Source organism: Cottoperca gobio, chromosome 16 (assembly GCF_900634415.1).
Source record: "Cottoperca gobio chromosome 16, fCotGob3.1, whole genome shotgun sequence".
Taxonomy (NCBI): Eukaryota; Metazoa; Chordata; class Actinopteri; order Perciformes; family Bovichtidae; genus Cottoperca; species Cottoperca gobio.
In genome coordinates, this window is record NC_041370.1 from 5,093,834 (window position 1) to 5,106,409 (window position 12,576).

The 12,576-nt window shown below is 42.6% G+C and overlaps 1 protein-coding gene across 2 annotated transcripts; it reads right to left on the reverse strand.

The window, feature by feature from the left end:
- Window positions 1-57: 57 nt before the first annotated feature.
- Window positions 58-11,168, reverse strand: sh3d21 (SH3 domain containing 21). Of its 2 annotated transcripts, none has more exons than XM_029452414.1 (16): window positions 10,999-11,168; window positions 10,286-10,443; window positions 10,137-10,194; window positions 9,469-9,578; window positions 8,880-8,964; window positions 8,725-8,786; window positions 8,602-8,641; window positions 8,100-8,194; window positions 7,689-7,790; window positions 7,230-7,281; window positions 4,732-4,782; window positions 4,497-4,614; window positions 3,663-3,822; window positions 2,295-2,494; window positions 835-898; window positions 58-715 (listed from the first exon to the last, which is right to left on the reverse strand). In XM_029452414.1, exons 1-16 carry the CDS (start codon window positions 11,000-11,002, stop codon window positions 683-685), a joined length of 1,392 nt encoding a protein of 463 aa, XP_029308274.1. In that variant the 5' UTR covers window positions 11,003-11,168; the 3' UTR covers window positions 58-682. The 2 variants fall into 2 exon arrangements, with proteins under 2 accessions (XP_029308274.1, XP_029308273.1); XM_029452413.1 differs by having other exon boundaries at window positions 3,663-3,825; window positions 10,999-11,164.
- Window positions 11,169-12,576: the final 1,408 nt, after the last annotated feature.

Consider the following 12,576-nt stretch of genomic DNA (forward strand, 5'->3'; position numbering starts at 1 on the left):
AAACACAAACTCTGATTTGAACTCGTGAAGCATCTCATCAGCATTTTAAAGATCTTGTTTCGTAAAAGCACTATTTATTAACATTTTTCTAGTTTTCTAATGCAAGGTCACTTTTCCCTGGTCACCAAATCCAGCTTTCACCAAAACAAGTTTTATCCTTTTTTCTTTTATGTGGAATAGTCGTACAGTGCCCCCTGGTGGATGAATGCAGCATTACATTCATGTTTTTCACAGTTGTACTTCAGGTATTATTAACATTCAAGTAACAAAGCCTTTGGATGACTTTTTAAAATTATATTTGAGGTCTTTGCAACAAAGAAAACATCACAATAGTTCCTCCTATGTATAGCTGCATATATTATATATTCTGATGAAGTATGCAAATGTTAAAAGTACAGTAATAAAGATGACAGTTGAAACAGAACAGTGTAAAACATTCATTTGTAACCCACTTAAGACCAACATTTGTGATTTCCAGCATTAAAATATGTAAAAAAAAACCTTTAACAATACATCATTTTAAAAGTCTTTTCATGGATCAAGTTTCTCCGGTCCAAAGCAGGATTAACTTAATCTTCTGTCCAACTAAACTTTCTAATTTAGCCCTCATTGGTTTGTCTTGCTTGTCTTCTCCATTCTCATTTCATGTCAGAAAAATGTTCACATTCCCAGTCTGTTGAGATTAATGCTTCATCCTCAAACTGTGTACTTCCTCCTGTATGGAAACGACATATTAACAATAAATGACCACAGTCATGAACCACAGCTTCTGTATTCTTTCATGTGACAACATGCAGCAGACATCAAGTACCAATGTATGCAAAGCTCTCTGACCTGCAGTGCCACTCGTTTGTTTCTCTCCTCCCTCAGTTCTTCTTTCACTTCCTGAATGTCTCGGCTGATCAAAAGAGACACAAACAAAAAGATGACTTTGCAGACATGGGTATGTCTGGATGGGTCCAGATGAACACTGTCAGTCAAGTCAAATGAATAAATGATTGTTCACTGTAATTAAGCACCATCACTAGTGAAAAATACATCCTTCTAAATATGTCTTTAAAGTGGCTCTAATCAATACTTTTAGTAATAATGATGATGATTAAATGACAATGTGAAAGGGGTCACTTGTAGTAATACAGAGAATTATCCCCTGTATCGACAGCTCCCCTCAGCTTTATGGAGCTTGAGTCTCAGCTCCGGCTGTTTTGGTTCAGTCTTGAGAGTTATCATCGGGTGGTCAGAAACACGTCTCCACGTTAATGATAATGTTGTTCCGCACATTGCTGGATGTGTAAATAAGCAATTGTTGGTCATAACAGCTTTAAAATGTCATTATATGTCAATGTTGTGTATGCAACTTTCTTTACGCTGCCCCCAAGTGGGCAGACACATCAGTTACTGCAGGTTTGAATACAAAACTGTAATTCTAAGGTGTCTTGTTGGGAACCTTTGGAATGAAAGATTTTCTCACAGACTTGACAAAAAACATTTAAAGCATTTTGTCAGATGATATGAGATGGTCTCTCGCTTCAGTAACAGCAACAGACGGCGCCAGACATTAGAAATACAAGACTCACGGAGAATTTGTCTCATGGGTCATGTAGCGTCTCAGAAAGTGTTTAACATTTAATATAGAATAACAATGTATCTCCAAAACAAACCTGAAGATCACATGAGTGGGTGGACTATGTGTGTGTAGGAGCTTTAAGTAGTACACAACATGTTGTAAAGCAAAACATATTGGATAGGATATTGGAGGGAATGATCATTTGTGCATCATTATTTCATTATTTTCCTTTAACAATATCGTACATATTGTGATTTTGTTGAATCTTTCCGCTGAATTTCCAAAATGTCTCTGTACAAGATGCTCTGCATGTGATCACATGTTCGGGGCTCTGAATAGCTTAAGAAGTTCAGTTGCCAGGAAATCACGTGTGTACAGCTCCACACAGCGTCTCATGTGTAGCAACAAGGCCTCTGATGTGTGATATCAAAGCAAATCATAAAGAGATGCAAAACATCTAACACCGTCGAGCCCAGTTCTTTTCTGGTTGGAGCACTTGTGTTTAATACACTGTTTGTATTTCTATCTTTTTAGGTTGTGATTAGTCACTTCCTGTGTGTGTTAGTGTCCACAAACATCTCCAGAAGATTAGAGGGATAGGAGGCTCCATCTACACCTTCTCGGTTAGGGAAGATGAAAGTCCCTTTGTGATTTAAGATGACGCGAGCGTTTTGTTTTCTTAAATGAACTGTAGCTCAGCCACATTTACAGAATGAGTTATACTCACTCGTGTCGTGTCTGTAGCAGCTCCAGAGACATCCTCAGCTCTCTGATCTCCGCCTGCAGGCCCACCGCAGTCGGCTCTTCTTTCTGAGTCACTGTTCTGCCATCCACGGCGACTCTGGGTGGAGCCGGTCGAAGCGGAGGAGGCGGCGTCTTGGGTCGATGATCCGGCTTTGCAGGCGATGGCAGAAGGTTTTCTGTACCCTGCAATGAAATTAGGTGGCTTTGCATGACATTGTACAGACGACTGAACTGCATTGGCTTTATGCTAGAATATTTACACATCGGGAGGGAATACAAAATGCACAGTGCATCATCTATATCTATCAATATATACATACTGTCTGTGTCTGTGTGTCTGTCTGTGTCTGTCTGTGTGTCTGTGTGTCTGTGTGTCTGTCTGTGTCTGTGTCTGTCTGTGTCTGTCTGTGTCTGTCTGTGTCTGTGTCTGTCTGTGTCTGTCTGTATCTGTCTGTGTCTGTCTGTGTCTGTCTGTCTGTGTCTGTCTGTGTGTGTCTGTCTGTGTCTGTGTGTCTGTCTGTGTCTGTGTCTGTCTGTGTCTGTCTGTGTCTGTCTGTGTCTGTGTCTGTCTGTGTCTGTCTGTTGTCTGTCTGTCTGTGTCTGTGTCTGTCTGTGTGTCTGTCTGTGTCTGTCTGTCTGTCTGTGTCTGTCTGTGTCTGTCTGTCTGTGTCTGTCTGTGTCTGTCTGTCTGTGTTTGTCTGTCTGTCTGTCTGTGTTTGTCTGTCTGTCTGTCTGTCTGTGTTTGTCTGTGTCTGTCTGTCTGAGTCTGTCTGTGTCTGTCTGTGTCTGTCTGTGTCTGTGTCTGTCTGTGTCTGTGTCTGTGTCTGTGTCTGTGTCTGTCTGTGTCTGTCTGTGTCTGTCTGTGTGTCTGTCTGTGTCTGTGTTTGTCTGTCTGTCTCTGTCTGTGTCTGTCTGTCTGTCTGTGTGTGTCTGTCTGTCTCTGTCTGTCTGTGTTTGTCTGTCTGTCTGTCTGTGTCTGTCTGTGTCTGTCTGTGTGTGTCTGTGTGTGTCTGTGTGTGTCTGTCTGTGTCTGTCTGTGTCTGTCTGTCTGTGTCTGTCTGTGTCTGTCTGTGTCTGTCTGTGTCTGTCTGTCTGTGTCTGTCTGTCTGTCTATTGATGTTCATCAAAAATCAGTACTTTTATTTAACAAGTATGCACACGATAAGATAAGAAGCGATAACCTGAAGTCACCTACAGAGCTGGTGGTTAGCACCAGTAATGTGGTTTAGCAGCTTGTTGTTTGTTAACCAGTCATTATGTAACTCTTCACTTGTATGTGAAGGCAACAGTTGTAATAACAAAAAAGAAGAAGTGTTAAATCAATATTAGTCTGTGGCTAAATTGGACATACTTGTGCTGCTGTGACCAGGCCTGACGGGGGTCTCCTCTGGGGGGGTTTGGCTCTGTTTGCTGTAGGATGGCAGAGCTTCTCGGTCTGCACATCCACTCCGTCAAACTGGTCGTTCTCTTTCTCTTCCAGTTGTGAAACCGGAGCCACATCCCCGTTGGTTCTACTGAACATGTATAAAAAATAAACGTCAACCTGTGATTTAAAGTAAACCTCCAAACATTTTTAGTGAAAGGAAAGACGGCTACAGGCTGTAGTTCACAAAAAAACAAACTTTGAATGTGGTTTCAGTTTCTAATGTGTGCAGGTGCAGAGCAGCTGAACTCTCCAAGTCTCAAAGTCTCTCTGTATGTCTTATTTGGTCCTGGCACATGTTTCACTTTCACAGCACATATGCAATGATGGCATATTCCCTAGAGACCCCACTCAACTTCACTAACCCTTCAAGACAGGGCTGTTTTTGTTTTATCCGTTTTTTTTTAATGTGCGTGTGCCCGTTTAGCTCAAGAAACAGGAAATGTGCTGCTCTCGTCTGTTTAGGCCCGATCTGACTCATCCCAGAGTTTCCACTGAGCCGCTAAAGGTCGGGCATCCTGGCATTCTTCTTTAAAGACGCCATGGCAACTGGTGGCAGCAACTAAAACCTTCAACATCTACAAGGCTCCTGGTGCCAGACCAAAGAGGAGAAAGTGTTCCTGACATTTCCTGAAGGCCTTTTGCTTTTTTAGAAAAGGTTGCAAATGAATCACTATTCATTTCAGACATTGTTCTCGAGTAAGTCTCTTTAGAAGGTTTTGCATGGAGACTCGACATCAGCGATGCTCTGGCATCACTCACTTGGATAAAACCTTGTTGGGTTTGTCTTTGATCGGAGGCGGGCTGGGCTTGTTGAGGGACGGCAGCTTGACTTTGGTTGGAGGATTGCTTCTCAGGTCCTTCATCTCTGGTTTATCATCTGTAAAGCAAATGCATCACATTACTCCACGGCATTACTTATCTTTTGAAAAGGAACGTGTCACAACAACGCTATAATAATAATAATAATAATAATAAAAGTTTCTGCCATTTATACCTTTTGTCTTTGTTAGACAACTTGTATCCATCGCTGAAGCCTCTGTCTTCCCTGAAAAAGCCGTAGTGAAAGTTTAATTTGGTGTGTAAAAAAAAAAGCACAACTGCACTTTAGATTAAATATTAAAAGTATTAAATTTGCTGCACAAAATGAAGCAGTGACCTCCTACATTGGGATTGTCACATTTAGTCCATCGGCCATCTTTAAAAATGTTAAGCGACTACTTTGAAGGTGAAGACGTAGTCTGCATGGTGTCATCGTGTGTGATATGAATATAGAGCAGAGCGTCAGCAAATCTGCCATCGATAAATAACAGTTGGCTTCCTCACCTCATGCAGGTGAGGCTTCACCTGTAATGTAGGTACACTCTCTTCTACTTGTACTGACATCAGCACTCGTGTACATGTCATATTTCATTGACATCACTGAGGAGAATTATAAACGTAAAGTAAAAATCCCGCTGGCGTATTTTATTAGTCAAAGAGAAGAATTTGTATTTGTTTACCCCAGAAAGTGTTCTGGTTTTAATGTGGTGGAGGAAAGAAAGAATACTACTACTGTCTTTCAATTAAACTAATGTAGTTTATGAGCAGTTGCATGGAAAGCCATGTGCACATCACTGGAGCAGACCAGGTCACAGCTGCAACCAATAGCACCGCAGTCACAGTTCCCAGAGGCCTCAACAAGTTCATCAGGGACCGTCACTCCGCCCCAGCTCAAACACGGTCCCTGAGAGCCTAAGCCTCGGAGACTGAATGCTTGAAGCCTCGGAGAACTGAAAGTAATGCGAGAGATTCCCGTTTGCCACTCGAGTCAGAACTATGTTGGTTTTACAGCTCGGCTAAATACATACAAGCACAAATCTGAGAAGTAAAAGATGCATAGCCCTAAAATAAAGAATTTAAAAAAGCACGACACTCCGAGATGAATAACGGAACACAGGAAGCCTACCTTGAGTGTTCAAAGCGTTGTGCCACATTCCCTCTCAAGGAAACCATCCACACAGCGTTAGCAGCGCAAGTGCTGCTTCTTGTGCTGGTTGTGAAAATCTCAGTGACAGATCCTCCTCCTCCCCCCCCCCCCCCCCCCCCCACACACACATACACACACACACACACACACACACACACACACACACCCTTGTTTCCTCCAAGACTCCTTGAACTGGGTCACATGACCAGTCTAACCATCCCCCATCTCGCTATTGTCTGAGACTTCCTGTGAAATAGTTGTGAGTGACACTGTGGAAAATAAATGCTGTAACAAGTGCAATGTGCTGGATGTGCTTGTAGTTCAGGTGCCATCTTTGAATAGACGAGCGCTTTGTGTCACCTGCCTGTTTCATCACAAGTGTTTTGACGAGCATGAAGTTTGAATCTCCACCAAGGAAAGAGTTGGAGGTTTTTTTGTTTTTTTTTGCTATGTTGGTGCAAGTTACAAAATGTGTAACTTGCACCACAGACACAAACACTCCTCAGCTGTAACTTCACAAGAAGCCACATCCTGCCCTGTGTAGCTCGCACATTTGACTTCTACATCTTCTTGTTTCTAAGGCGATTTCATGTTCCTTCGCTCTTATTTAATCACCAAACTAAAACAAGTAAAAGTTTGGCTGCAATAACTGTGAAAAAAAGGCAATTTAGAAACTTTAAAAGTGATCTAAACTGTCACAAGGAAACTCTACCCCCCCAGAAAAGTGGTCATTTCCACATTTACGCTCTGTAATGAGGATTTTTAAACTGTTTCTGTTGTTGTGGAGCGCACTCCATTTCAACAGACAGACATATCTATCTGGTAAAGATGTTTTTAATATAGTGGTATATGGTATAGTGAGTTTACTCGATGAATATATCACAGGTAGCTTCTGATGCAACATTAACATAAAAGCACAAGTTCAACATAACTCCAGATCATCTTTTCACACATCTAATGAATAATTATTATTATTTATTACAGTAAAAGTATATATTTATTGGATTACAACTATGCATTAAAGTGTAATTATTACTTTAATGTTTCTTCTGGTAGAGGGGAGGCACACTCCCTAACTGTTTAGTATTCTGCTGCGTCAGCTAAATCTATAATATTTCATGATAATATACCAGTTGATTATATTTATAACACGGAAACACTCAAGTGAAGTGAGTAAAAGTACCAAATGGAGTTACGTTTCCACCACTGAGTAGAAGAGCGTAGATAGAATAGAAGAAACAGAAGAAGAATAAACCAATGTTGTGAATGTATATGTAGAAGCACACTGAACGGGCTTCCAGAGGCTTCAGCTTTTTATACCACATGCTGAAAATCACCCAACCAACACTGCTGCCAATTTCTCCATCTGTTAAAACAACAGTCCAAACTGTCGGCACACCCCCAGGCTGAACACCGCTGCAGCCACGAGTCATGAGTCCAAAGAGGAGCTCTTAAACACGAAGCCTCGCTCCCCACACTGAAGTCTAGACGCTGTGTCAAAGCAACGTGCGTGCTCGTTCTCTTACCTGAGAGTTTCTTGTTGATGGTGCGTGCAGGCGGTTGGTTCGTGGTCCCAGACTAGAGGAGGTGGAGAAACGGAAAAGTTAACAGGTTGGCAAATAAGTACGTCCCCCTTGTGAATTAAAGGCATCTCTATTTTACACGCTCTTTCCACTAAGGGAATTTCCAGTGAGTAATTCCAAAACAGAGGATGTTAAAGACGACCCTGACTCACTGCACACTGGCTGCACACTGGCTGCACACTTGCTAAGCTAACACAAATACCAGCCAGCTGCACAAAAAGTGGCATTTTGTACTTTGCATTTTCAAAAACGATACAAAAAAGTTAGAGCTATGAATTACTATAAAGCGTGTCCATAGTTTCATAGTAGCAAAATGCAGTTGTCAAATCTTGACTATCTTTATTTTGAGGAAGGTCCCGTCCGAACAAGGATATTCTTGAGACTGCGTTTCAGTCGACTCACTTGCAGACTTCCCATGGGTGGTATCACCATGACAAAGTTATCAGGAAAGCAGCCACAGCGTCCGTTTAGCTCTCCCTCCCACCAGCCTTCATCTTCTGTTTCCTTCAGATGGAGATTATAGAGTCACATCAGAAGCTCAAACACAGCCGTGTCCTTTGAGACGCCAAATTACAAGAGGTTACCAAACGGTCAAGCAAGACATGGCTGCCTTCATTCTCAATGTGCCATATCTCCAAAATGATACCATATATGTCATGCGTCACCTCGTGTCGAAAAGTGACACGACTGGTTTGGCCGCAACTGCTTACTGACAAAAGCAATTGCACCCGAAGGAGTCTGTTAAAAGCGTAGCATCGATGGAAAACATGCTCAGAAACAATGTCAGAGAATGACGATGAGATGTGCTCGAACCTTGTTCAGTATCGCCACGACGTCTCCTTTCTTCAGCTCCAGCTCATCCTCCGTTATGGCCTTGTAGTCAAACATGACTTGGCAACTCTCCGACACTGAGCAGACGTAGTATGAGAGATGACATGATCACTAACCCTTCCAGAAAGTAATATATCTGTGATAAGAGTAAGAGGTTTTTTAACACTGATGACTAATCTTATCAGCCGTGCAACCGTCACTTTAGTAACTCAAAGAATAGCAGGAAACAAACTGGAGATAAAAGTTGTAAACCTTGATCCCTGGGGGATATTCCACTCTGACATAAACCTCTGTCAAGCCACCCTAAGTACTTATGTTTGACCACACCCATAGACTATTCAGGTAAAGAAAGGTTGAGGAATCAACACATCCTGGTATAAATAGATCTGTATTGTTTAGACGGTGTCTAAAATGAGGGTTTCCAGGTAGAGTTCGGTCCATGACTGTTTCAGAACTGGCTAATGCAGTTTATAAAACAACTTACCGTTTGTCGCTTTGTTCCTCACACTTGCCCTTTGGGATATCTTTAAGAGAACAGAAAGAACATCAAGTCAAAGGTTAACCATTCATGCACATCACAAACGTAATTCCTGACGCACTTACACACCTCCATGTTGAACAATGCGTCAGTGAGCTTGGGTCTTGTCTTGCCCTCATTGTGCTTGGCATCTGTAAACCATTATATAACCGATTATGAGCTGTGTTTTGTTTTCTTTAGATAAAATGTCCAGAAAAAGAAACAAACGTTTTGGCTTTTCTGACCTTTAACGAAGATTTCTTTGACAAAGTTTGACGGAAACGCTCCCACTTTGCCGTCCTTCACCCCCATCCACCATCCATCTTCAATCTGTCGAGTAGATTATATCAAGGAGAGACAACAGAGTGCAACTAGTGAGTGTGTGAGAAGATTAGCATTGTATGGCTGCACTAACACTTTGTTAAAACGCTTAATATCCAGTTTACTTTCCCAAGATTACAATCAGTCTGATTTAAGATGCCTGTATCCAACTCTCAGAACTAGTCGGATCAGTTCACGTGCACATTCGCAAAGCTTGTGACCTAGTGACTTGTCTGGGAAACATTCTGTACTTTGTCAGCCTGACGGCCACATATGTGCTGTTTGTAATAAACCATAATCAATGAACTCTTTATGAAAGACGCTCTTTATTTAGCCAGGAGAGATTGGCTGAGCAAACATTTAACCAACGCCCAGATTTACATACAATGCTAAAGCAGCAGCTTCACCATGCCTTGCTTCCGGCAATTTTAATAGATGTTTACCAAAGCTGGTTTGCGGTAGCATCATTGTTTGGTTCTTTGAGTTCAAATGTCTGAGCGGAGGGAACTCTACCTCTTTGATGATCTCTATCGTCTCCCCAATAACCAGCTGCAGCTCGTCTTCATTCAAGGCGCAGTAGGCGAACGCCACCTCGCATTTCCTTGTCTGTTTCTTCCTCTTCGCTTGAAAGACAAAGAATCAGCAGCCACATCAACAGACATGTAAAGCTTATAATCTACAGGTAGAGCTGATGGAGAAGGCCAGAGCTCAATAATGGTGTGTTCGGCAGATTAGTCGAGTTCCAACAGGACAGGACAGCCTGGCGCTTCACACATGTCTAATGCCTCAAAGAGTTTGTTTTTATCGGCTCCATTTTCATACATTATAATTAGGATTTGTGTGGAGAGGATGTGGTTAATGTGTATTTACAGTCGACATGCTTGCTGCACTGTCTTGCTGAGTGCATACACCGCACTGACCACCATGTTTAAAACACTTGTGCTTTTAGACCGTGAAAGTTACAATACAAAAAAAACCCCAACGTGATTTCTTTGATAAGCAATGCCAAATATTTTCAGTAGCCTCGGGCTGAGATAGGAGGTTCACAATGCTGTATGTGCAGATTTCTTCACATGATAGAGTACATTAAAGGTAATATACAGAGACATAATGTTCCTGCAGTGTCAGGATCAGAACTCCAAGATCTTAAACAGAATACTAAAAGAAAAGTTTCATTGTACTTTTTCTAATGCTTCGCGGTTCCCTCTGGCTGTTGCCTAGCAAAGACACTGGCACCTCCTGTAATGAAAGCACAAAACAAGGCATGTTTTAGGACACATGGATACACATAAACACACAGTAGGCTGTGGGCTGTGTGGCGCGAACAGACCTTGGCAAAGAGAGCAGGGAAGATGCCTCTCTTTCCTCTCAGCTCCCCCTCCAGCCATCCCTCCTCGCTGGCCTTGGTGACGTTTTTCACCACATCCCCCGTTCTCACCGCGATCTCGTCTCCCATGTTGCCCTCGAAGTCGAGCAGCACCAGCACCTCTACAGTGGCAGTGGGGCAGAAAATTAGATCTTTTGCACACAGGCGGGCGTGCTCGCCTCACGAGTGATGCGTCCTGACATTTCAAAACCACAAGACAAGCCTCTACAGTGGAGGCTAGACGGGGATACGGCCTTTGAGAGAATGTAGATTATTACAGTCGCTAATCATTCCTTACACGTGTAAGAACATGTTTTCACTGTCGGTGATATACAATCAAGAAATTTGACAAAAGTTAGTCAGCGTAGGTTTTCCAACACACATAAAATCAAATAACCTGATCTTTTAGCAAACACTAATACACACATGTATGCAACATGATGCACTGGTATCCATACACCAGTGCTTTAGTTTTATTTGCATGCCAAATCAAAGTACTCAAAATCAAATCGCTGGCATTTTGTGCAGACACAAAACAACTCAATGTATTTATTACTTTTATATGAACTTGTTTTGTGTTTTACCATCAAATCTCAAGAATCCCTGAAGAAGTGAGAGCATTAAAACATCGAGGAATTCCAACAGTACATAAGAAGAAAGCGGTAACTGGGACTCACCCATGGTCTCTTTCTGTCTTTCTCCCTCGGATTTGAAAATGTAATTCCTTCACAACCGCAGCAAACAAAGTCTCGAGTGGAAGCAGAACTGAAAGAGTGCGGTAGTGTTGTCTTAAGACTGAGAGATATGGCAGCCGAGGCCCTTCTTCCTACTTGTCAAACATTAACATTGTGCAACTTCTCCTGAGGCAAGTCAACAGCCAGGAGTAGGATGGGTCAGTGCAGAGAGAGAGAGAGAGGAGGGGGGGGGGAGTGCAAGAGAGAGAGAAGGAAAAGAGAGCGAGAGAGAGAGAGAGAGAGAGCGAGAGAGAGAGAGAGAGAGAGAGAGGAGAGAGAGAGAGAGAGAGAGAGAGAGAGAGAGAGAGGAGAGAGGAGAGAGAGAGGAAGAGAGAGAGAGGGAGAGAGAGAGAGAGAGAGAGAGAGGGGGGGAGTGCAAGAGAGAGAGGGGGGGAGTGCAAGAGAGAGAGAGAGAGAGGGGGGGAGTGCAAGAGAGAGAGGGGGGGAGTGCAAGAGAGAGAGAGAGAGAGAGAGAGAGAGAGAGAGAGAGAGAGAGAGAGAGAGAGAGAGAGAGAAACACACACACACACACACAAACAGGTAAGACAGGTTTACAGTGAAAAGAACAACAAAGCTCATGAGTGAAGCTTAGAATAGAGCGAGACAACGCAGGTCCTCACAAAAATGTTACAAGACAAAAGTCAGCGTTCACAAGCGGCAACAATCGCACTTAAATCCAGGTCTGCTGTGCTCGTTCATACGTCTCCGTACTGTAAGGTGCAGACTGGGAAGAGATTCAAACTCGACACCTTCTGTACGTCTGTTGGGAACAGTGTCTGTAGTGTTGTTGTTGTTGTTGTTTGAAGTGGCTAGTCAGTTACAGAAAGCAGAAATAGTGTACGCAAGACGACATTTCACAAACTGCAATAACACGTGACAAAGAAAAGTAACAACATGCATTTTATAGGAAGATGAAATGTGCTTTAGATAAATTGTAACTCAGGCTCTCTTCCTTTTCTTTTGCTTGATCTCATCTTCACTGTTCGATGTTAGTAAGCAAGTCTAGTTTTCAACACTGTAGGATATTCTTTTTGAAATTTGACACTGTCTACCAGAGCCTTGGTGGGCCGAGAAAAGGTTTTTACATCACTTCATGTTTATACTGGGTAACCAAGAAGCTGCGAGTAAGTGTGGAGCACGTGCACAGGTTCTGAGCGGACCAGTCTGATGTTTAATCAAAGACTACCTGGAGACTCCAACAGCTTTCATGTCTCGCCAAAACACCAATAAAGGAAAAGCTGCACTTGTATGCTTGATGCTGAATACTCTCCACAACCTCTAGCACGCTCTACGCAGACATTTAACACTTCTTATTGTTGTCATATGCACAGGTATTTGCATGGCGAGTCGTCCCGCAAGGGTTGAAATACTGATTAGACCCAACAGAAACGTTCTGGATCTTGTTGTCGCATATGCTACTGCAGTGGTTGCCAAACTTTCTGTGGCCAAGACAAACCAAAGCCCACACCTGTGTTCATATCTGGGCAAAATCCCCTCTATGGACAGTTTGCTTGTTAATCT